At 39.9% G+C, this 26,990-nt stretch overlaps 1 protein-coding gene across 2 annotated transcripts in view; it reads right to left on the bottom strand.

Annotated features, from left to right (window-relative positions):
• Positions 1-26,990, bottom strand: part of ARFGEF1 (ADP ribosylation factor guanine nucleotide exchange factor 1) — a 4,299,619-nt gene that overhangs the window by 191,073 nt on the left and 4,081,556 nt on the right. For both annotated transcript variants that reach the window (XM_044067163.1, XR_006364243.1), the window contains one exon: positions 15,263-15,380. In XM_044067163.1, coding sequence (XP_043923098.1) covers positions 15,263-15,380 — 118 coding nt within the window. The remainder of the gene's footprint in view (positions 1-15,262; positions 15,381-26,990) is intronic.

Below are 26,990 nucleotides of genomic sequence, written 5' to 3'. Positions count from 1 at the left end.
AGACCGTGGATAATTTTTGGTAGGAATTCCAGCACTATAACCTTATAACCTTACAGCAGGATAATGTTTATTAATTATTTATTTACACACATTTACATGCATTTAGTATTTATATATTTGCTATATTTCTACTTAATTATTTAAACATTTATATAGGCTTGCACACTTCTACTGGATTGTACAATTTAATTGGATTAATAAATATATTTTCTATTTTTTAAAAGTGTTTTTTGGTGCCAAAATGCCTTTATAAGGGTCAATTAATCAGCAATTAATGGTTCTGATGAAGTCTGATTGTAGTCAGATGAAAGCGCTAAACCTGACCATTGTTGGAGTATGTTTTTGGTTTTAATAAACTGAACTTTTAACTGTTGGATCATGGTATTTACTCTGGGAATTGTGCTCTGGTTGTTGGTGGTTTATCGCCCTGTTCGAGCTGTGGACTTGTTTTTTGGCCATTTGTTTTTTGGAGTCTTCGGTGGTTCGCTTTTACTGGGACCTCTTGGATGACTCATTCTTTCTAGCAGCTTGCTTATTTCTATTGCTGTTGCCTCACTCTGACTGGAAGGTACATTGGGGATTTTCTCTGAAATTAGAGGAGGTGGATGGGAAAAGGGTATGACATAATCTCTGGATATCCTCTGTACCCACGAATGTTTTGTAATATTTAACCAGGCTCTCTGGTGCAGAGATAAATGACCCCCGACTGTCTCCAAAGGAGGACAGTGAGGCCTCCTTTCAGGAGGGCTGGCAGGATCTGTCAGAAAAAGAATCTCTCGATCCTTGGTTTTGCAGACCCCTTCTGCCATGAGGGCAGCATCTCCCATTACAGTTCCCCCCTGTGCCTCAAGTGGAACTATCTCCATGTGGATCTTAGAAAGGATCCTGGAATTTCTGAACTACATCTTTTGTCCTCTTTATTGATTCCTAAAAAAGGTTTGTTGAGGGGTCGAAAAATGCATGCCCACAACAGACAGGGTTTTTCCTTCCTACTCACATCTGGTGAGTGTGTCTTTCACTTTAGGGCCAAACAGGGAACTTCCGTCAAAGACAGCATTGACAAAGAAAGCTCTGAAGGATTCCACAAAGGCATACAAGTACATCCAGATATGCCTCCCGATAGAAATACCTGAACCTGCTGCTCGTGAGGCACCTTCTGCTGCATGAGAGATAATCCTCATGGACGAATTGGAAATGGACTGAAGGGTGGCCTACTGCGAGGCAACAGTGCTCTCTGGCTCAGTCTTGTAAAGTGTGCCAGAAAATTCAGCAATCTAAGGGCAAAGGTTGCTGAAGCATAAACACATTTCTGTCCAGCGTCCTAGATTCCATGTTAAGAGGGTGTACAGATGAACTCTATTCTCCTAGTTCCTTCTTGGTGGCTGCCGCCACAACCATGGCATCAAACGGTACTCCTTTACTCCAATGGGTTCTGTCCTTAGGTGGTACCAGGATCTTGTCTGGTCTCTTGGGTATTGGGTCAACACTATCAGGCTACTTCCATGCCTGCAGTGAGACTAAGTCAATAAGCTCATCAGCGGCTGAAGTCACCCAAGAGGTAGACGGGCTAGCAGTAAAAGCCTCCAGAAATACCAACTCCTCTTGGGAAGGGTTAATGGGAGACCAACCACCTCTCTGATTTAGGAGTTATAGAAAGTCTTCAAATGAGAGTTCATCAGGTGGTGATCTTGGGGACCCACCCCCTTCATCAAAGTCAGTATCTTTAGTGACTAACTCTTGAGGAGAGTCCAAGTGCCTCCTTTTACACTTTCTTTTCCTGGGAAGTTCTTCGCTGGGATGTTCTGGAAAACTGCTGGAAGAAATCAGTATACCCTGATGGGTATCCTGGCAGCTAACTTGGTCTGGCTGACCCTGTGGTAAAGATGAATGAGGCTCAAGATGCAGAGATGAATGGGTTGGGGCTGTCACAGCTGAAAAAGGTGGAGAAGTTTGAGCTTTAGGAATACAGAAAGCTCTCTCCACTACCTTGAATGCTGAATGCCTGAGAGAGAAGGAAACTGATGACTCTGAAAGAACATGCTTTACAGGCTTGTCTTGTCTATTTAGCAACGTGTCACTCTTGCCCTGCATTTTATGTGGGCATGACCAAAAGGAAGTTTAAACACAGGATTTACAACCATATTTATGACATAAGAAATAATAATCAATTGAATGCTTTAGCCAAGCATGTTTCTATCCACAATGATCATGGTTTTGTATTTAGAGTACTTCAGATCGTCCCCCAGAATCAGAGAAGGGGAGACTACATGAGTTATTTGGAAAGCAAAGAACTTGGATGGGTTTTTAAATTAAGAGCTCATCACCCACCAGGTCTCAATACTTATGTTTCTTTACGATCCGTATTAAAGTCCCGCAAATAAGGTTACATCTGAGTTGTTGTGATATTCATATTTATATTTATTAATAAGGTTTTAGTTTCTTAAATATATACATATATATATATATATATATATATATATATATATATATATATATATATATATATGTTCCTTGTATTTTTGCATTTTTGCACATATACACACTTTCAAGAAGGTTTTATATTTCTTGGGTGATATAGCATTTTTACTTGTATTTTTACTTGTATTTTAATATGGAAATTTAGCTAGGTTTATACGTGAGAGTTTTTATTTGCCATACATATACATGATTTTATTAACTTTTGAAGTATTAGAGAAAGTTCTTACTTTCATCTCTGTTCCTATTTATATACTATAGTTGCTGCTATTTTATATGTTAAACCTCTTGATGCAATGAGCCTTTTGCTGTTTTTGAAAGAAATTCTCAAGGTGTGTTTCATTAATTAATGGTTCATTCCTTACACAATGCCTATTGGAGAGTTTGAATTAATTAGATAATTAGGTCAGGTTTAAATAGGATGAATTTGTTTTATTTCTTTGATCTGAAGAAGCGTAGTAATACGCGAAAGCGCTCATCTACAGTTTTATACAATAAAGACTTTGTTTTTTACAGTTGCTGCTGCCATTCCTGTGTCAGAGACTGTACGTGTTTTGTTGCTTATGCTTTACAGGCTGCAAACTCTCTCCACCCCACAAGCAGAACACTTGAAGAGGGAGTTGGAGCTGAGCTGTCTAATGCCAAGACTCCAAGGGGAAGAGTTGGCTCTGACAACTTCAGAGTTGACTCCCAACACCTTGGACATACTGCCAAAGCTACGACTATGAGAGTTGTCCAGCTTCAAAGCCCTCAGAGCCAGTCCACTCAGAGATGCCACTGAAGTCAAAGATACTTGCATCTGGGGATCTGATGTGAACAACGCCAGAAACTTTGGATCCCAGAACACCAAAGCCATAGGTGAGATTGGAGAAGGAGCTACCAAAAGGGTATTTGCTTACTAAGGTCTCAGGACCCGATGGGGTTGGAGCCGAGAGAACCCCCATTTGGATCTGTGTTGAGAAGAACATCTTTACCATCTTGTCCACGTTGGCTTCAGCCAAATTTTTCAAAGAACGAGTCGAAGAAGCTGTGGATGAATGTCTTGAATGATGGCATCTCAGAGAATGGTCCAAGAAGGGAGATGTCAGCCTAGAAGTGATTGGATCCGGACCCAAGTGTGGAGTTCAGATTTGAGGTGACTCTCCTTTTTGAATCTTCGGATCTGAAGATTTTGTTATTTTTGTTGAAGGTTCTGAAACTTGAGGTGATGAGGTGGTGGTAGGCTCCGAACAGCATTTTCTGGGATCTCTTCTTTCAGATTTTTTAGGGGGGTGAGCTCCAGAAGATGCTAAGTATTCATTTGTTTTTACGGTCAATGATGGCCCTATGGTTAAAACCATTGTAAATGTCAGAGTTCACATTTAAATGTGACTGGCCTAAACAGTATACTCATTCTGAATGCATCTCTAAGAGCAGGACTTTTTGGCCACAGGCAGTACATTTTTTGAACCCCACTGGCTTCTCAGACACTATGACTCAAAAACAGTGAGAACTACACTATTTCAAGAAGAATAATGACAAGGATGAAGATTTTTTTTTAAACTATGTAACAGCAAAGAAAGTTATACCAACAATGCTAAGAAAAGGATGTATCGAAAGGTACTAAAAGAAACTACCAGCAATGGTAGATCAAATAGAAGTACCCAAATACTTGAAAAGGGAGGAAATGCTATCAGAATATAGGAAGAACATTTATGAGATATCAGACAGAAAAATCTCTAACTCACTGACACACCCAAAACGTTAAGTACTAGAGAACTACAACAGTGACCACATCTGAACTACAAGGCATCAAACAAGATCTGAGGTAAGTTAGGGACTGGGGCATTATGGAAAGAGAGAAGCTCAAGAGCTTTCAGTGATCCATGAGCTAGTAAAAGCGGAAGAGTTGAATCTGACGACTGGATTCGAATCTCAGGAGTTAAGGAACGAATGAAAATTGACAACATCAGATCAAATCTTTTCCATTTACTTTTGCAAATTTTTCTAGTGGAAGTTTTATGGGACAATATCCAGACATGACAGAAGGGAGAGGACAGCCTGGGCTGTCTAGCAATCAAGAGAATTGGAGAAACCATGCTGTCAACTTGAGGCCTGAAATACCTGGTGAGTCATGCCTGTTGAGTGAGACGGGTGGTCTGGAGTTGGAGCCAGAATCCAGGGCAGGTATAGAAGATGAGGCCAAAGGAAGGGAAACTAGAGCTGATAAAGCCAGTGGCCAGCAACGAGGACAACTGTGCTCTTCAATCAAAATGCTTTCTGGAGAAACTTGGGAATGAGGGGTAATGGGAGTTCAGCATAAAGAAGACTGGAGGGCCAAGCATGAATTAGAGCAACCCTCAATTACTCCCTGGGGGGGGGGGGGGTCAGTTCAAAGAACCTGCTGCACTTGTTGAGGTGAGATGCGAAAAGGTCACATCATGGTTGGCCCCATTGACAGAAAATCATCTCCGCCACTTTGATATTGAGAGACCAATCGAGAGGCATCAGAATGGACCTGCTTAACTTGTCTGCAATCATGTTGAACTTCCACAGGATGTGCACTGCTATCAGAATGTAATTGGAGAAGATTCCTTATTGCCATGCTATCATTGCTTCTTGACAAAGAGGGTAAGATCTGGTTCCCCCTTGTTTGTTGACATACCAGACCACTGACATATTGTCCGTCTGAATCGCCACAGTCCAGGTTGGAAGAGTGTCTTGAAAGGACTGCAAAGCTATGAGGACAGCTCTCATCTCCAGGACACTGATGGCCTCTCCAAGGGACCATATGCCTTGCACTGTCCATCCCAAGAAGTGCCCCCCAACCCGATTTGAGAGGCATCCATGGTCACTGTGGCCCTAGGCTGAGGGAGAACAAAAGGATGGCCTTCTTGTGTTTGACCAAGATGACTCCACCAGAGGAATTAATTTTTGCAAGCTTGAGTTATTCTGACTGGGCTGCATAATGGGTGTTGGAAAATAGACCACTGAGTTGCAAGTATTCATTGGAGGAGTCTCATATGGAACCTGGCTAGTGATACAAGAATGATTGCTACTGACATGGATCCCACGGCTTGGAGTATTAGATGTACTCAAACAGAAGAATTCTGAACTATCTTTTTGACCTGGAATTGAATAGTTTGTATCCAAGACACAGGAACAGAAGTTATTTGACTGACTGTACTGAAATGAGTAATGACGAACTGCAAAGTTTGAGATGGAGTGAACTGAGATTTGTTGTAACTGACAGATATTCCCAGATAAGAGCACAGCTGCAGTAAGTAATCTTTTGCGTGAATTAGTTGATGCCTGGTTGGAGTTTTCAGGAACCAGTTGTCTAGGTATGGAAACACTTGGAATTCTAGTAGTCTAGGGTGGGCTGCTATGACTGCCATGCACTTGGTGATCACCCTGGGGGCTATGGTGAGACCAAGGAACAGCGCTCTAAACTGGTAATGACTGGCTCCCAGCTGGAAGAGTAGATATCCTCCGAATCACCTGTTCATTTTGATATGGTAGTACGCATCTTGAAGCTCTACCGATCACATCCAGTCATCCTTGTGCAGAAACAGCATAATGGACTGAACCGTGACCATCTGGAACTTTGTATACTGAACCGATTGAGTCAATTTGCTCATATTCAAAACTGCATTTAGGTTCCCTGTGTCATTTTTGGCACTAAAAGGAATCTTCAATAAGTTCCAGATTCTCTCTGGTCTCGGAGGGGGGGTCTTGGATGACTTTTTTTCTAGTAGCTTTTTTATGTCTAATGCTGCTGTTTCCCTCTAATTGGGTGGAACATGGAGGATGTTTCTGAAACTGATGGAGGCAGATGGAAAAATGATAAGCTATAACCTCTGGATAATATCATATGAATGTATGAACCTTATGTGAGATCTAGCCAGGCTCTCGGGTGCAAGGATAGATGACCCCTGATTTCCTCCAGAGATGGGCCATAATTCAGAAGTGCTGATAGGATCTGTCTGAGAAGGAATCTCTACAGCTGTGATTATGCGGAGACCACCTCTGCTGCAGGGTTGGTGTCTTCAATTTGAGTTCCGCCCTCTACTCCTGGGAGAACTCTCTCTATGTATATGTTGAAAGGGAGCCTGGGATTTATTGAACCACATTTTTCTATCACCTCGTTGGTTTCTATAAAAAGACCATTGAGGGAGTAGAAAAACATACACCCACAGCAGACAGTTTTTTTCCTTCCTGTTCGCACCTAGTGAGTGCATCTTTTACTTTGGGGCCAAACAACATGGTTCTGTCAAGGATGCATTGACAAAAGAGGGTTTGAAGGGTTCCACAAATTCATATAAGTGCATCCAGGCACGTCTCCTAATAGAAATGTCTGAACCAGTCGCCCATGAGTTATCTTCAGCAGCATGACAGATCAGCCTCCTGGACGAATTAGAAATAGATTGAAGGGTGGTCAACTATGAGGAAATGGTATTCTCATCCTTGAGAGATATGGACCCAGAGAGCGATTTGGTAAGCTCCTTGATCAAATCTCTATGAAGTCTAGTCAAATGTGTAAATAATTCAGGAACATAAGAGTGAAAGCTGCTGAAGCATAGACATGCTTCCTAAATCTGTCCAGCACCCTTTACTCTCTGTTGGGGGGATGGACAGAGGAACTCTGTTCTGCTAGTTCCTTTCTAGTGGCTGCTGCAATAACTATGTCATCAACTGGTACTCCTTTACTCCAGTGTGGGCAATCTTTGGGTGGTACAAGGATCGTCTGGTCTGTTAGGTATAAGGCAGTATCTGAAGAGACAAGATTAACCCTGCTAGGTGGCCTGGAGACTGGCTTGGGCTGGCTGTCCCAGTGGAATGGATGAATGAGGCTTTGGACCCAAAATCAAATGAGATAGGGAGGTCTGATCACAGGAGGGCAGGGCTGCCTGAATTCTAGGCATACAGAATGCTCTCTCCACTTCCTTGAAGGCTGAGTGCCTGTGGGAAGCAGAAACTGATCCTACTGTTTCCCAGGCAAACCACCTGAGGAGGGAGTCAGAGCTGAGTTATCTAATGTCAATGTTCCAAGGGGAAAAGATGGCTCTGGCAATTTTGGAGTCAACTCCAAAGCCGACACCAATGCTTTGGCTCTGAGAGTGGCTGGACAACTCAGAGATACCATCTGAGTCAAAGATGCCAAAATCTTCAGAACCAATGAAGATGACCCCAAAGTTTGCAGAATTGACGGCTCCAAAATGGAAGGATGGATCGGAGAAGGAGATATGATAGGTAATGTGCTACTATGCAGGCTCTCTTGACCCGATGGGGTCACAGCTGAGAAGATTCCCATTTCAATCTGCATCCTGAGGAATTTCTTCATCATCCTAGCCACATCTGCTGCAGACAGGCTCTTTCTTTTTTTAATTTCCCCAAATCTTTTGGGTTTCTAATACCATGACCAGATTGATCCCCATTCCTAAGTCAAAGTACGATTAAAGTTCATGAAATTTATACTGTTTCACTCTTTGATGTCAGCTAAAAGTGCTCTTTTCAGCACCCACAACGTGCCCAGTAATGACTCCTTCTGCAATTCATATGGAGTTACATGGATCAATAACATATCTAAATATGATTGTATACTCTTTTTTATAAGACCTGTTGCTCCTACTACTAATGGAACTGTCTGGGTATCTTTCTTCCACATTGCTCTCATTTCTGCCTGAAGATCCTGATATTTTATGACTTTGTCTCTCTCTTTACATAGGATACTGTCGTTACTGGGTGTAGTGATTTCAATGATCAATGCTACTTTTGTCTTCTTTTTTTGGACCACTATATCTGGTTTTCTAGCATCTATCTTTTGAACAGTTGGTAATGGGTCATCCCATGTGATATAAACTTCATCATTTTCTATGATGCTTTGTGGCTAAAGTTTCCAGGCTCCTGGAAGACCAAAGAGATGAAGTAGAAGAAGGCCTCAAATGTCATCTAGGAGGCTGCTCTGGAAAAGGTGAAAGAAGTCTGGATGCAATAGGCTCCAAGATCAGAGCTGGAGAAAGGATCCAGGGAGACCTTACTTCAGATCCGGAACAGTCAGATCTGATTTTCTTGAAAGTTTAGCTGGTGGCTCAGTAGATAGAGTTGAAGACAACATAGAATGTCAATCCCTGGATCTCTTGCAAAAATCCTTGGCAACAGAATCTCCCTTCTTATCTTGTTTCTTGGGGGTATGAGCCCCAGCAGCCATAGAGGAATGTTTAAAGGGAAATAGACCCCCAAGTATGGCGTCTATATCATATGTTCGAAGTTTGAAAACTTCAAACGTTAAATAATCAAATCTAAATGTTCAAAGTTTCATACATCGAACATAAGATTAAAAAAAAAAGAAGAAAGAAACGGAACTTACCTGACTGTTGTAAGAAGGGGGGCAAGCCTCCATGCACCCACCCGCTCTTTAAATATGCCAACTCCGAGACCGCACTATAACGCGGTAAAGGGAAGAGTTCCCTTACTGCACTGTAGTGCGGTCTGAGAGTTGGTATATTTAAAGAGCGGGGGGTGTGCGGGGCTTGGCCCCACATGGGGGGGGTGCAAGGAGGCTTGCTCCCTCCACCTACAACAGCTAGTTTTGGGTTTGTTTTTTTGTTTTTTTAACATATGTTCGAAGTTTTACAACTTCAAACATTTAAATTCGATTATTTAACGTTTAAAGTTATAAAGCTTCAAACATATGATATAGACCCTAAGTATCAATTTGTTCTATTAGTGCATGGGAATTGAAACCCTTGCATATGTCACAATGAACGATCTAGGTGCTTAGTGCCTAGACAATATACGCACTCTGAGTGCGCATCTGAATTGAGGATTTTATGCCTGCATGCTACACACTTCTTGCAGCTGGATGGCTTGTTCGATATATTGAAAAATATATGCCAAATAAAAAGAAGGAAAAGACAGAACAGATTTTTTTTAAATTAGAGAAGAAAAGAAGGAAAGGAAAGAATTGCCAATGATGGTAAGTAGAAGAACTACAAAAGTAAAAGAAGTAAGGGGAAAAAATACCAACTATGGTAGTAACAGTACTCAAAGAGCCTGGACAATACACTCACTCTATGTGGGCATCTGAATTGGGGATTTAATGTCTGCATGCTGCAAATTTCTCAAAGCTGGATGCTTGTTCGACATATTGAAAAACTAAAGGCGAGTAAAAAGAAGGAAAAGACAGAACATTTTTTTTTTTAATTAGAGAAGGAAAGGAAAGAAAAGAGTAAACAATTACCAATGATTGTAAGTAGAAGTACTATGAAAGTACAAGAAGTAAAGGGAAGAAACTATTGTCTATGGTATTAACAGTACTCAAAGAGCATGATAAAGGTAGGCTAATATATGTAAAAAGGGCTAAATGGAATAAGAGTAATTACTAAAAGGTAGAAAGGTAAAAGGGATAGCTAAATGAAGTTAAACTTGCTAATAAGTGAAAATTAGCTGAAAAAGTTATACCCAAAGCAAGAGAGCTCACAATCTACATCTGATCGCAATGGCAGCAAACAAGATCTGAGCTATGTTAGGTGACTGGGGCATTGTGGGTAAAGGGAGAAGCTTCAGAGTTTACATATTCTACGATGTGGAAGAAGGGGATGAGTCAGATCCGAGGATCAAACCCAAACCCCAACTGTTGAGAAATTAATGGAAATGACATCATCAGATTATATAATTATCAACCATGGAATAGGTAAGGCCAGACTCTAACCAAATGAGTTAGGTCAATATGAGCACAGAAAGGGGAAACTGGCTAGGCTTTAAATGGCCCTCAAGGGCAGCTAGCCTAGTACTTATTTATGAAACTATGGGTGCAAGGAATTTAAGTGACAGGTTGCCTTAGCAGCAGATAAAATGTCTGGGCTGAATACATTTACTAATTTAAAAGGACTATTAAAGGTACAATGATTATAAAAAATGTAAGTTTAGTTGTATTCAATTGTAAACATGTTTTGAGCAATGTATATACTTATGACAATCAAATATGTGTTTTACCTGAGTTGTTTGTTCTTTTAAAAAAGGAATACCACTGCATTTAATAGAAATTAGTGTCAGCTGTTGTATCAGGCAACTTTGTTGAGTACATATTTAAATGTTGTGAAAAGTAACTACCATTACTTCTGAGGAAGTTCTATTTATTACAGAATGAAAGTGCTCAACTAATAATACATTATTTTTGGCTCATCTTGTTTGCATCTAGCAGGTGTTTTTTTTTTACCATTTTTGGTTTTAGTTTAAATACACTTCATCTTTCATTTCTAATTTGCTGTTTTTTTTAGATTCCAGTTTAAGGTGAGTAGTTATTCGTCCAGTTGTTGAAGCTTCTATGAGAGTGTAAACAAAATAATATGGTCGCAAATGAATTCCTGATTTCAGATTAGACTGCAAATATTTAATCTGCATGTTTAATTGTTTTTTTATCAGAAGTATGAGAAGGACAGCATCCAAGAGTTCTTTGGCAAATAGGACGATGACATGAACTGATACTTTAGACTAATTTTACTTGCTAAAGCTTCATGAGATGGGTGTTGCGTTTTTAGCAATGTATGTATGTGTGTGTGTGTGTGTGTGTGTGTGTGTGTGTGTGTGTGTGAGTGTGTGTGTGTATAGCGACTCACTTGTTTTATATTTATGCTAACTGAATGTATTCCTCTGTAAGTTGGTCCTTTTACCGTTCCATTTTCAGTCCATGTAGATATAACTCAACCAACTGAAATCCAGTATAGGAAGGAAGTTCAGTTTCTTCACCAAAACTGCATCTTGTTGATGAAAGAAATAGATGGAAACAAAGAGTAGTCACACTAGAGTTCTTAACTGTTTAGTCAGTCATTCGACTTCTTTTACCTGCAGCTTTCTGCTTTCTCTCGATCATTTGTTTTCAAGAAAAAAAAAAAAAAAAAAGGAACAGGATCCAACTGCTTATTCTGCTTACTAATACTATTTGCAAACAACTCTTTCTTCAGGTATATTTCTCAAACGCACAATGTCTTCAGAAGAATTTTGAGGAAAACAGTTTTTAATTCAGTGTGTCATACTTGCAGTCCTGAAACAGCAGGACCGAATACATGAAAATGGGGACTTACATATACTAAGTTTGAGATCATTGTGTCTTGGAAGTATTCTCTCTGAGGCATGGTGATCCTATTTGGTCGACAGTTCATTTGCTTGACAAGCATTTTAGGTGGGGGGCTTCACCCCCCCACACCCCCCTAACTATATATATCAACTCCAGGGTTGCACAACATTGGGGAAGGGGGTAAATCTGCTTGTCGACCAAATGAACTGTCGACCAAACGAGTGTCGATTATATGAACTGTCGACCATGTCAGGTAGATCCATCTATACACACATATATAAACTGCAAGAAAAACCCAGCCAAGCTAGAGTTTTCACTGTGTGATACTTTAAACCTCCTGTAGTGGAGGCCCATGGGATATAATGTAAACAGCCCCTTACATCAAGTGTTTAAGCTACTTGGCTTCTGAATGCTCATGATGTTTTTACTTTTTACATCTTTATGGTTACATTCAGGCCAACAAAGCCAAATCTCCTAGCTGTGGACATGTTCTGGCCTTTTTACTGACCTCATCAGCACAGCATAAGTGGATAGTTTGACTATACTTCAGAAATACTGGGTCATGTACATAGTACATATATAGTATGGGTGAGGGATGCCAGGGTGGTGTGCTCCCTGCAAAATATAACTTTAAAACAGAGCTGTGAATGCTGACATTTGCTGTTGTCCTTTATTTTTTTGTTTTTCTTTATTTTGTAATCCAGGACTGGCAGTTTTGGGCCTTAGAATTACAGTAGGTAGTCAAATTTTGCATTACCTACTTGATGTTTGCCACTACACCCTCCTGTATATAACATGCCAGTAATTCCTTGGCAGATTCATCTTCAATTACGCAAGACATAGAAATCAGAATATGATTTTTCCCTGAAGTAGCTCTTAGTTTTCTGATAAATGATCATGGTCATGAAGACATCTTGTCTCTAATGTTTATCAGTATTCCTGGGGACGACATTTTAGGAGGAACTCCCTTTTTCATTGTGTAGGATGGAAAATGCATGTAGAAGAGTCTGTGGATTCTTGCCCTTAGAGAATGATCTCTCTATAAAAATGTGTTTGGCAGATATCCCAGTTGATTCAGCTAGCTTTTAAGTAATGTATTCGATAAATCTAGAACCTTCTTCCTGTTAAAGGATTCCAGTAAACTGCAGATTTTTCTACCTTCCTCTGTCTTTCACATCTATTAATTTTTCTTCCAAAGGTTCAGTCTTCACATGTGAGGAGGATATTCTGCATGAAATGTCCTTAAATCCTCCCTTCAACTCCAGTAACTGATCTTTATGTGCAAACAAAAGTGTTTGCATATCTTTCAGATTTTTATTTGATCAAGTAATCTAATCCAACAAGGTGGAATTAATCTTGTGCAAATTCAATCATAATTTGTTAAAATTTAGAGTGCTACACAGGCTGAATATATTTCTCTCTGTCCTGGACTGTAACAGATCACAGTGAATAATCCTGTGTTCCAATTGCATGTTTGACCTCAAGGCAAATGACTTTCAGCCAAACACTTACTTGAGCAGATTACAGTCATAAGATCCATGACACAACCAAACTTCAAAATTACAGGCAACTGAAACACTTTTATCACAAAAGCAAGAGTTTTAGCAGCAACTGTGCACTTTAGTTGGAGAGAGGGAGTTCTCATAAAACTTGTTTGGTATATACTTTTCCGAGGTACAGGCAAACGTGGGAGGACTATGGCTCACCAAGTTTGCAGACGACTGCAAACTGGGCGCCATAATCAACTTTCCAGCTGACACAAACATCCTTCAAAAAGGTCTCACAGAGACAGAAAACTGGTGACAGCGCCATGGTTTAAAGCTAAATGCCAAAAAATGTACAGTCATACCCTTTGGCAAAAACAATGTGCCCACAAATTACCACATAGGCGGAAACCCATTAAGTACAGACAAAATTATTAGGGACCTGGGGACCCAAGTTGATAGCAATCTCTCCTTTGAAAACCACATTGCCAAAGTGGTTAGAAAGACCTTCTACATAGCCCACCTCATCACGAAGGGTTTCACATCTAGATCAAGAGAGGTAGTTGTGCCCCTTTATTCATCCCTCATCAGGCCCATCATAGAATACAATGTCCCTTTTGGGATGTACCTTACCCGACACCTGCAGCAATTAGAAAGACCCCAAAAGTATCTCACCAAGAGGATCAAGGGTCTCAAACAGATGCCATATGCTGCTCGGTTAAAAAAACTCCAGCTCTACTCAGTTGCATACCGCCTACTTCGAGGCTATCTATGCCTGACATACAAAGCTATGTCAAATCCAGAATTAATGGACATGTTCCACCTCAGTAAATCTAAATCCCTTAGAGCCACACGCTCGAGGGACTTGAACCTCAGCACAGAAAAAATAGAACTTGCTGGAGGGACAGGTTCATAACCCAGAGGCTCCCTTCGCTCTGGAATAGAATTCCAGTTCATGTGAGGCAGAGCACCTCACTGAATCTCTTCAAGAAGAATCTCGATAAGTGGATGGGGGATCGTAGGTTTGTCCCAGGGATTACTCCTGTGTCACTATTAGACAGAGGCACAGTAAACTAAACCTTAAAAAGGGCACAGTATACTCAAATCAAGGGGTGGCGTAAGCCATACAGAATCGGGCAAGGCTTATAATTGCCCCAGGGCAGACAGCCTAGTATGAACCTATGAACCTATGTCTTACAGCCCCTCTGCTCTGACAAGTCTCATAGAAAGAATCCTCTTGACTTCCACCCTTTCATGAAAATTCTTCCCATATCAGCACTTAATTCACGGGTGAAGCCTAGTGGTGTAGGAAAAGGTGTCCTTTAGCCAAGTCTTGTCTATCATACAAAGGTTATGAAAAAAATACAGTATTACTTTTAAAGTAAAGTCGGCTACTCTGTCATAGTCAAAGCCAAAACAAAGGCTAACTCAATAGCTTTTTGTCTTATTGTGGTAAACTTTTCTTCTGGAAAAATCAACTTTTCAAGTGAACTTGATGTTAAGCACATGACTACAGTGTATGCGAAAAATGCATTTTGGCAGCTGACAGGCACAAGGCAAAAAAACTTAATGTACTTTTGTCAGAATAAATTAAAACAGCTATACTTTCCCATTTAGCTGCATTCATTTTATAGTAATGGCTTCTCTGACATGTTAAAGCAACACAGCACATAATTACTGCCAGCTAAAACAAAGCCAAAATAAGCCAGGAAATGCCAGATTAAAGTACATAAGAATCACTGTAAGGCTATGAAACTTGAGAAATAAATTAGCTACCAAAAATGAGAGCATTTATACCTATATGAAATCTGAAATGAGCAAATCCTTCAAAGAACAATGTTCTTGTATTTCTTTTATCTGAACTTACAGGCAAATTAATTCTGAGCCAATAAAAGGTAACATTAAACATATGTCACTTTGTAAAGAGTCCTGAAGTGAACAGGACTACCAAATCAGGACAATAAAAACACTCTGGAGAAGAGTAGTGTAGCTCTACTGGTGACACAGTTCAAGCATTGTTTTCATATACGCAGGAAAAATTTCTAGAAGTGAAAAGCAGAGGTACAGGCAATGCTGAACGAAGCATGTTGTCTCAAAAACTGCACTATTCATTACAATGCCAATGAAGGTGGTAATACTAAAAAATGAATGCCGAGACTAGAAAAATGACATAAGAAATATCAGCTCTGCTTCTTTTCACACAAGTCTGTTAAAATATAGAATTCTGTACTTTGTGAATGCTTACCCTTTCGTCACTTATTTTAAGCACTTTCGTTAAGAACAAAAGTAGGAGATTAGTCCAAGCCTCTCTGTGACTTTCGGATGTGAGAGTAAGGAAATAACTTAAGGCCTCATTGCAGGTACTGTTAAAAAAAAAAACAGGATCAGATATAAGAGGTATGGCACTCAAATGTCAACATTTTATGTAAATATATAAAAAATAAGAGTATTCTGCAATCAGTGTGTATGAAACTGACTATAAAATGAACACATTTTTTTTGCAAAGGAAGTTAAATGACTCTTAATGTCTACGCCAAAGAGAAACCCAGAGCCAGCAACACTATTTTTTATGGAATGTCAGAATACAGATATGCAAAAAAAAAAAAAAAAAAGTGAAAGTCACTCTTCTTAAAGAAACTTCAAACAAGACTTCACTCAGGTTGTTCACTTTATTCTAAAAATTATTGCATTACTTTTTATAGTAAATGTACGCCAGTTCAAACAATGATGTGTGCCTGTAGCACCTGTCTTGACAGAAGCATTTCAGTCTAGTTCACTACAATGTTGTGTTTACTTCAAAGGTAAAAATCAGTAATTACAATACAATGCATTATTCATCATGACAGAACCATATGCAGTTTCAAAAAATTCATTAGTACAGAATCGTGGAAGCCATTTTGTTACTGACACTTAAGACGGATTCAAGGTATACTGGTATAAGTGGTAAAGGGGCTTGGGGTTTAAAACTGATGCAGAATGTACAAGAAAACACACACTGCACTTTTGAACTACATAACAGATACTGTGCCTGTTTTCCTAGGGTATGCTGTAACATGGATACGTGTGTGTGTGTGTGTGTGTGTGTGTGTGTGTGTGTGTGTGTGTGTGTGTGTGTGTGTGTGTATGCTTGGGTATGTGTGTGTATACTTATTCTGAGTCCTGTGTATGTTACTTAGTCTGGTTCCTAGTACACTGTTATGCGGTATCAAAATAAGTTAAAGAATATGGTAGCTTGACATCTCACATCTTGCCTCCTATTTGTGCATTTCTGAAAATCAAATATTACATATAAGAACTAGTTACTCTGCATGCAGTAGTAATGATCTAACCTCAGATACTTGAATTAATATATATTTTCAGGATTTTGTTTATTCTTCTCTCCAAGTGGAAAATCAGAATTAAAACAAGAAGGATCCTGTCAGCTGTTAGAGCACGCTTTTAGCAAGTGTCGATACTGCACAGCAAATGTGTTGAAAGTCACTTTCAGCACCAGTGAAGTTTGCCCTTTAACCCACCCCCATTGTTACTGACCATGAAGTAGGTACATGAAAACACAGGGGTGTGACAGCATCCCTTACATGGGGGTGGGTGGGTGGTGGTGGTGGGGTGAAAGGTGCTTGCCACAATAGAAAAAAAAAATTGAGGTTCACTGAATGAGTTTTTCAGTTACTTCCATGGATTCAGCATTTGCCGAAAGTTCCTTCAGCCAGTTAGCATCATTCCAAACAGATACTGTCATGTTAGTCTAATGGTATATGGGGGCATGGTGTTCTCCAACATCACCAACAAAAGGGTTGCTAAAGGACTATCCAGGGAAAAAAGAAAAAAGGGCTAGTTAATGTTTCTCACGTTTGCTAAAGGGCATGCAATACTATCCTAATAATCTATAGCAACTACTGAAAGATTAACTGATGGCATGCATATTATGCATCGGACTGACTGACCTAATGTTGGGGCTCTTAATGAGAATTAAAGTATCTGCAACAGGCCGCATGTCATGTCTATACACCTCTAAGGGCAGGATGAGTTAAAGGAGGAAAGTTCAAACAAAATGCTTCTCTCCACACCCCCACACCCCTTGCTGATTCATCCTTTCTGGCTATTCCAGTGCCTCCAATCCACTGCTGAGTCTACTTACTTCTTCTTCTTCCCTTCCCAACTTTTCCTTTAAGGGAGCTGCGGCCAGTGTGGCTCTTAAGGAAGTCCTGGAGGGGCAGTGCTTCTGCTGCTGACTGGCGTTATGATATGACCTACCTTTGCTATACTGCCCCTCCCCTGCAATTGTCGACAGACGTCTAAGGGCTATTCCCCAATACTGATCATGGCTCCCCTCAAACAGCATCTTTGGCTAATGTCTTCCCCCTCACCCCAGGCTGGGTATGCTTATCCTTCCCTGACAGTCAGACGTCCAAGCAGCTTAATGAACCCAGGTTGCCTGGGGTGTACAATGAGATTTATCCCCCCATGCCGCAGAAGCTTTCTAATCCATATCCTTCTGAAGTGGAAAATGCACAGGAGAGAGTACAACAAAGGTAATGCATTGGTAGTAAACTGCTGAAATTTATAATTAAACAGCAGTAAATATGTTACATAAAATGGCACTCCATCCTTTAACTCTGACAAATGTTTAGGCCTTCTGCAACAAAGAACAAGGGCTCACTTCTGCTGCTCATAGCATTAAGAGCACTAGGTTTATAGTTTCATTATTCTGTAAGACATGGAATGGCTTCAAGCAAAACTTTCTACACCCAGCTATGAAATCTTTAGCTATGCCCTATAAAATCAGTTCCTGTATGCTTAAAGCAGGGATCAGTATGCTGTGTTTTAATAGACACTAAATGGTGTGTAAAGATTTGTTCCATGTGTTACTGCCTGTGTATAAACTATGCGTATTCTGGACATGCTAGAAACATCAACTCAGATTCTACCTTTGTGTTCTAAATATTCAAGTTGATAACCTTTCACAGGTGTGAAACCTTTACAATTATGTTTTATAGCACACTGTGTATCTATGGTATACACTGCTGGACTGTAGGAAACAAAGGCTAATTAACAAAATAATGCTCAACCAACTTAGTACCATTTTTTACAAAGCATTGGCAGCATTTACTTATCTATAGACATATTGTACTCCTACTGGCATGCTTGAGAAGATAAACAAAATCTACTGTCATACTCCAAACCAACAGATACTACTGAAAAAATACAGAATAAAAAATGAAATGAAAGATGGATGCACGCTTTAGCAGTAAGGATATTGCTGTGTGACACAGTATTATGGCGAATACTTAATGTTCTATTTCCAGGAAACAGTACTCAGTGACTCACATCAATAACTAGCAATACCACAAAAGTTCTATTGCCTGGCAAACAAACTCGCGGTACAGTGCTCAGCAATGTGATATGCTTACTCTAGGCTTTAGCTCTGTATCTAGGACTTACTGCCTATTGGTCATCTAAAAGCTCAAGTATCACAGTACCATACTGAATTTTCTTCTCCTTTATTTTTTTTTGTTCCTACCACAGCTGCCTGCTATCAGCCGTACCAGCAGACCTTCCTCAATCTGCTCTATCTTTCCCATCACCTTGTATGACTTATCCATTCTGATCAGAGTAGGGGGAAGTAGGCAAAGAGGAGATCAAAGTGTCTTAAGTACATAAAGAATCTCTTTTATAACTGTGAAGAGACTGGCATTCTTTTTAGTGCAAGGGAAGTTGTGTTTCAAATGTGAGGGAGCTAATAAGCAGCAATTAAGCATGTGAGCTGTAATTTCTAAGTGATAAATACATCACATTTACTGTTGCAGATAATGGACATTTTGAGTTTGACTGCCTTTGTTCTTCTATTGGCCCTCACATCAGTAAGATCCAGAAAGGGTATTTTATGGTCTAGAAAACAAGGCCTAGATCAACCTTTCAAGGAGATGGTGATACTCAGAAGAGTGACAACTTCTGAAGTCCAAAAAAATCAGGTTCCAACCCTGTATACAATGTTGCTGAAGAATCTTTAAACACTTGACCTCCAAGATGGCTGCACATTGAGTAACAGCTTAACTCTAGCTCTCCCAGTTTGAAAATAGATCCTCAACAGAGAAGGTCATTAGACTTCTGTGTTTATGTGTAAATGTCAGTAACTGGCTACTAAGTGTACTGCCTGGATGCCAGTAAAAAAGAAATACAGAGAACCTGGAAAAAAATCAGCTACAAAAAGTGAGGAAGAAACAATGACTGAGGAAAGTTCTGCAGCTGTTCAGCAAAATGCAATGCAACTTCCAGTAACCTACAGGAAGATATAAGACAACTGCAGAGAGAACTGGTCAAAATAAACGAAACACTGATGGAGTATATCAACACAAACAAAAAAAGGCTGGAAAAAATGGAAGAACCTTTAAAAAGATATTCAGATGAGGTGATAAAGGTGCAAAAATCACAGACTGAAATGAAGAAAAGGGTTGCTGAATATGAGACTGCTCAGCAAGAGGTGTTTCAAAAAATAATAGAATTAGAGGGCAGAGTACGTAGGGAAACCTGAGATTTTCAGCTATACCAGAGAAGCTGGAAGGAACAGACTGCATTAACTTTATAAAAGCACAACGAAGTAACTGGACTGGTATTCCATAGCAGGAGTTGTTAGTTGAAAGTACACATCGTGTCTATGCTCCAAACCTGGCTATGAGAAAGCAACCCAGACCTTTAATAGTAAACATGCAATCCTACCAGCAGAAGGAGTTGATTCTGACAAAACTGCAGCAGAAGAGCAAAATACTAAAAGTGGGAGAAAGCAGTATGTTTGTGGAGAATGATTATTCATTGTACACCAGGCAGAAGAGGAGTATACTCATTCCACTATTCAGGGAATGCCATGACACAAGTGTGATATTCAAACTGCTGTACCCTGTGTCTTCCCCGGAGGGACAAAAGCATTTTCTGATGAAGTACATAAAGAAAAAATACAAAAGTTTGTCCAACAAATCCTGACCTGTGAAACAGAAGGGGATTCTGCTTTTTTCTCTTCGGGTAATAAAGACCACAGAGAGACTGTACATGTGAAACCTTTTTCCACTGTTTCAACGGAAAATGTTGGAGAGAAGGAAGGGAGCACAAAAGTTGACTAGAAGAATTGAGAGTACATTGGAGATAAAGCAGAGACAGGAGTTGGGAAATAGAGATGAACAGTAAGAAAACCAATAACTTAATGAGGGATTACAATGCAATAATTATATGTGTGAAATATGACAGAACAGGAAGATCTGGAAATTCTGGACTTTTTCAGAATTTGTTGGACTTGTGGGGGACTCTAAAGTATAGGGGAAGAGAGGGGAAAAAGTTAACTGTAAGTAAAGAAAACTATTTTTCCTAATGTTACTATTTTTGTGGTGCATCATTTTCTTTGCATGCTATAAAGTAAAGTTTTCAAAGTTATTTTTAAGTGTAATAAGGAATGCAAATAGGTGCTGCTGTTCTTTTTTTCCTTTCTATCTCCCTTCTCTCTTTCTTCTTGTTTAGTTTTAAGAAATATAGGCAGTGCAATGTAAAAAAAAAAAAAGCCTGGTTTAAAAAACATGAAAAAAGAAAAATTAATGTGCTTTTTCTCGTTTTTACATGGGGGGATGACTGGACTAAGGACCTTAGATTGATTTAGTAACACGGTTTAAGAGAAAGCAAGTAAATTACAAAGAAAGTGTGTGGTCTAGACTCTTGTGGTAGGACAGTGTAGCCAAGACCTTTCTAAGCTGGGAATTGCTGGTGAAGGCTTACTGTGCCTGTTATTCTAAATGTCTATTTCTTTGTTGGTTTGCGGTCTACACTCTTGTTGGAGTATTCTACTGAACTGCTGCATTTTTTTTTTTTTTGCTGTTGTGACTATGATTTTCTCCTCTTTGAATTTCCAGTACTTCTGTAATTTATCGCATAAGCTAGATTCAGGCTTGCTGAACCTAGACTGTTTGGTATCATTTGAGTGCTAAAATCAGCCATCTGACATTAAGAAGGCCCACCCTGCACTTTTGTGGCAGAAGTGTGTAGCCAAGGACCATTTCAGTTGAGGATTGCTGGAATAAGGCTTAGTCTTGGGCTTTCTCTTCGGTTACTTTGTTTAAAATTATTTAACTTCGCTTGTACTTAAGCACAGTGTTTGCATGGGTTTGTGCTCAGTTTACTGGACCTGTTCAGAGATTGCAATGCTGGCCTGCAAGCAACTCAGTTGTGCATTGTGAAGCATTGATGCAGTTTTCTACCCCTAGCTCTCCATAGAACAGCCACTTTTTGTTAGTCTTACAGGAAAACATTGTTCATCTAACCCACTCATACTAGTTACTACAATATGTAGTTGCCATAATGGATGGACAGTTTCCCACCATTTGTCCAGCCAGTCTGATTGACATGGGCATCCTGAGGCAATGTAGCAATTGCCTTATGTATACTGACCAGTTACTCCTAAAACAAACAAATACAACATGTGACAGCTGTATCTATACTATGAATTTGCAATCAATTCTCTCATATCACAACAAACCAGATATCAAACAGGTCGTCAGCACTCATATTTCAACTCTTGCACATAGCAAGCTCACAACACATAATCCTACATAGGCGGAGGTACTCATTAGAAGCCTACCTAAAGATCAGAGACTTCCCAAGTACAAACCTAATGCACACACTGCAGATCTGAGGGAATCCACTACACATAATACACACAACAGTGTCTCAGTCTTTAAGCCCCAAAGGCAAAACATCTCAAAACCAAATGTCTTGATCATAGGTGACTCCATAGTGAGACACACAGATGTCTCCCTCACTAGGCTGGACAAGGAGAAGGTCAAGGTCAGCTGCCTCTCAAGTGCCAGCATCAATCAGATCACACACACTCAAGTTTCTCAACAACAGGTACCGTTATGACTCTGTCATAGTCCATACTGAAGTGAATAACTTGAGACATACCTCACCTGACTATATGAAGATAGACATGATTGAGACCTCAGATTATGTGTCCCAGGTATGTATGTCCTTAGCCCTAAGCAGCATTCTACCTTCACCCAGTATGATGCCTCAATATAAACAAAAAAACAAACTGACTTCAATTACTGGCTTAGCTTCTGGTGTCAATCCAGGGGCATCCAGTATCTGTCAGCCTGGGAAGATACAGTCAACAGACTGCACTGCTTTGCCAGAGATGTTCTTCACCTGTTGCCTTTTGGCTTTCAGTTACTGGTAAAGGTACTTAACTCTCCCATAGTCCCTTTTTTTAGGGAATGTCATAACATTCCAGACGTAAAAAAATCCACTAGAGACAAACTCAAGGTTATGCTGCTTAATGCTAGGAGTCTAAACTGGAAACTGCACTCACTGGAAACATTCCTTACCTTGGAAGATGCCGATGTCTGTGCAGTCACGTCTGTGCAGTTACAGAGACATGGTTCACAAACACGCTCATCCTAAGGTTCCTAGACATTGTTAATACAAATGCTCTAGAACAGATAGTTTGCACCCGATAAGGAGCTTGAATGTCCTAGACTAAGTTCTCACCAACATAGGGGTTCTCTGCACTACCCCATGTGCGTTGCCTTCCCTGGTAGGGTCTAATTGTAAATCAGTCTTGTTTGAAGTAGCGATTATACCTGATCTCCCCAAGAGCAAAAAGGATGAAAAATTTCTCCAAAGCAAACTATGGCCTCCTATGCAATGGCATAAAAAGTTTCAAACCCCCTGCTACCACTGTCAACAGTGACTCCTATACAGAGATGTACACAAATGCCCTGTATAAACACCTATAAAAATGTATAGACTCGGCTGTACCTGAATGGATCAAAACAAGTTCCCCACAAAAAAGAAGCCACCCTGGTGGACATCAAGCATAAATAGGTTATACAACAACAAGAAGAAACTAATGTCTAAGAACAAGAGGAAATTGACTCAGCAGAGGAAGGACACCATCCACAGCTTGAGCAAGCAACTTAAATATCTTGGAAAGTCTTCTAAAGCTAATTATGAAGCTAAACTAGCATCCCTAGCAAAGGATAATCACAAGGCATTCTGTTGCTACATCAGAAATCTAAAAGGGAAGGCCCAGCTTTGTATCAAATTAGTAGTGATCGGTACCAGTCATACTGACTCTGAGGATATTGCCAACCTGCTAGCAGACAGATTTGGCGCAAACGTCACCCCCTTGTCTCCACCAGATATACCCCAAAGCATGCCTGCCACCAGTCCTCTACCTAGCATCTCCAAAAAGGCCATAACCACACTCTGCATGGCCAAAAACACAGCCCTGATGAGACAGGATAACATGCCTGGCTGCCTACTAAATGGTCTGAAACAGGACCTAGAGGAACCACTTGGCACTCCTTTCAACCAAAATCTAAGTACTGGCTTTGTCCCAGCAGAGTGGAAAACAGCAACAGTAATTCCCTTGTGCAAAAGGCATCCATCAACTAACCCTGGGAACTATAGACCCATATGCCTAATCAGCTTTATCTGCAAAGGCATGGAGGGAATCACCACAAAACTTATCAACAAGGGTGACCTCCAAACTCCTGACCCGACCTAATTTAGCTTTGTTAAGGGTAGATCATGCTTATTAAACCTGGTGGACTTCTTTGAGAATGTCACTAAAGGCCTAGATGAAGGCAAAACAGTACACAATGCCTTTTGACGCAATCATCCACTCAGGCATCGTTGAGAAACTCACCTAGCTGGGTAGCCAATTAGCTCACTGACAGAACACATAAACTCAAAGTTTGGGATTCCACCTCTACCAGCAGACCAGTTACCAGTGGTGTACCACAAGGATGTGTGATGGGTCTCCTACTGTTTGGCATTTATTTCTCAGAAGTCCAGGTGAAAAAAGATAGCCTGTGGCTTACCAAGTTCACCAAAGACTGCAAACTGGGTGCAATCACTGAATCCCCTATCGATGGTGACATACTACAAAAAGGGCTTACACAGACAAATGACTGGTGGCAAAGCCAGGGACTTAAACTAAATGTAAATAAAGGTGCCATCATTCCTTCTGGCAAAGGGGAAGTCCCTGCAAATTAAAATATTAACAGTACCCCCCCTTAGCTCAAACCCTGTGGTGAGAGATTTGGGATCAAAGGTTGATCATGTGTCCACAGTGGTCAGGAAAGCCTTCTGTGTTGCACATCTCATAAGTAAGAGCATCGCATCCAGACCTAAGGATGTTACAACTTCCCTCTAATCATTCTTCCTGAAACCACTAATAGAGTACAACACTCCCTGTATGTACTTCACCAGACACCTGCAGCAGCTGGAGAGACCTCAGAGGTTTCTCACCAAAAAATTTCAGGGCCTTCAACACACGACCTACATGGACAGACTGAAAGCCCTGTCACTGTACTCTGTAGCTTATAGGCTGCTGAGAGGCAACTTGTGCCTGGCCGACAGAGCAGTCTCCGACCCCACCGTAATGAAAATCCTGAATATTTGAAAGTCGATTGGGACAAGATTCAGTCACTCTAGGGATCTTAACCTAGCCTGTGACATTAGTAGGTCATTCTGGAGAGACAGATATGTCTCCCAGAGATTGCCACCTGTCTAGAACAAACTCTCAATTCACATAAAACAGAGGTCCACAATGACCCTATTTAAGCATAACTGGATGGCAGACCACAAATTTATGAATAAAGGAAAAAAACAAAGTTCTGCCTCACAGATAAACCTGGATTTACCAGGTCCAAGTCAAGAATAGCAAAAAAATGTAAAAACGGCACCACAATCCTCATAAGATAAATCTGACTTTATTCAAACATTGCTAGTACTACAATGATTTGTGAAAGTCATTGTAGTACTAGCAACATTTGAATAAAGTCACTTTTATCTTACGAGTATTGTAGTGCCGGTTTTTCAGTTTTGCTATTCTTGAGTTGAGACCAGAAATTTACCTTGGTGTTGTCACCTATCAAGCTCTTGGATATGGGCAGCCAGTGTTAATCATGGACTCGCACTGCAAATATAGACTATACAACTTGGTTAACGGGAAAGAGGGTATAACACGGCTAGGCTTATAAAGGCCTTAGGGCCAACAGCTTAATAACCTTCTATCGACCTATGAATATTATAAGGCTTTTTTCTAGCAAATGAATATGCTTAGTAGCAATTCTGTATCTGGCCCTCATGTCTCCATGAAAACAATCTGATGAAGAGAAATTGGCTGTCTGGTTCTCATGCCTCCATGGAGACAATTTGATAAAGATAATTTAGTTACACTCTGGTGGAGAGTGATTGGCTGGGAAAAAAGAAAAGAAAAACTGGGTAGGAGATAATGTTCTCTGAAAGCATTCAGGGGTTTTCCCAATGGGGGAGAGCTATAAAGATACAACAAAACCAGTTAGCACTTAGAAGCATAGTGTCCACCATGCATTTTAGTATGGATAACCTTTCTTTTAGGTTAACTGAAATCTCTGAGTATGGCTGTCAGTTTGGGACATTTGCCCCTATTACAATGGTAAAACTTCAATCAGGTTTTTTTTTTAGGGCTTTTAAAACAAAAAGGTTTGTACAATGTGACATAGCCTCAAATGGCTACAACAAGAAACTACATAAAAGTTCAAACTGCCATGTATGCATGCAACACAAAAGCTGGAATTAGACATTTAACAAAAAAGGTGTTATACATAAAATTTGGGAATAATAACTTTTTAATACAATGATGCTTTCTGTAATGTCTTTAAAAGTCAATGGTCTTACAGATAAATACAAAAAAAAAAAAAAAAAAAGAGTAACGAACCACATTAAAAAATGTAGAGTGCAAATAGCTATGTTACAGGAGACACACTTGGAAAGAACTCTACATGTGAAATTAATAAAGAAACGTTTTCAGGATGGTTATTCAGAGGAATATCTGGGACAAAGGAAAACAGGAGTACTTATTTGTATTTATTTATTTAACATTTGTTTACCAGGATGGTTTGGGTGGACAGCTAGTGTCCATTTTCAGCGGAGTCCTGGGGAGAAAAGCTCCAGAAAAAGTATTACATAACATGAGTAATGTATACAATGTCAATCAAGTTACAGTTGTAGAGAGGTTGACAAGCTAATAATACAGAGATAAGAGATACATTAATGGCAAGAAGAGCTCCAACAGTGATATAAAAGCTAAAAAATGATAATGGCAGATCTGTAGTGCTAAGGGGCTACTGGCATGGAAGGAGGCTTACAGTGACATGCATTTATATTCCACCTAAAACTGCTATAATGGAGCTTAAAAAATTCTGGGAGGAATAATCAGTTTTCAGCAAGGAATATTACTTACAGTTGGGAAAGGGAATTTGATTTGTAGCAGTGAAGATGTGTCTGGAGGACCCAGAAGGGAAAATATAACAAAGGATTTTTGAAGAAATTTATGAAAATATTTGCCATGGAAGATGTGAATTCAGTAATAGGAGTTCAGAGTGAATTTACATATTATTTCCCAAGATATAAAAATTGGGCTAGGCTAGACAGAATCTACATTTCACAAGAACATGTACATTTAATTGAAGTTCTTGATATGCACCCAACAACTATTTCAGATCATGTGCCAATAATATCTAAGATAAAAACAGTGGGTAGTGAAACTGAAATGACACTGGGCTTTCTCACCTATCTGTTGAAAAGAGAAGAATTTAAGGAATAGGTAGTGGAGATTATGCAGGAGCTAATCGAGAGGACAGAAATTACTTCTGAAAATATAGCTAGGGAGTCAGATATAATCAAGGTGGAGTTTAAAAATAGGGTGGAAATAAAAGAAAGGGAGCTATGGTTAAGAAGAAATAAGAATTATTTAGAGGGACTGACAAATGTTACAATATTGCAGAATAGGGGGAATCTCGAAGAACATGAAGAGGATCAACTGCAGAATTCTAAGCAGAAAATAAGGGATAACCTTGCTAATATACACAAGTTTAGAAAGATTATTGTTAAGCAACTGTTTTGTGATAAAAAATACCAGAGCACAAAAACTTTTAGCACAACGA

This window comes from Protopterus annectens, chromosome 3.part1 (assembly GCF_019279795.1).
Source record: "Protopterus annectens isolate FY-2018-M chromosome 3.part1, PAN1.0, whole genome shotgun sequence".
Classification (NCBI taxonomy): Eukaryota; Metazoa; Chordata; order Ceratodontiformes; family Protopteridae; genus Protopterus; species Protopterus annectens.
Note: the sequence above shows the minus strand (reverse complement) of the source record. Positions and strands in the feature narration are given on the sequence as shown.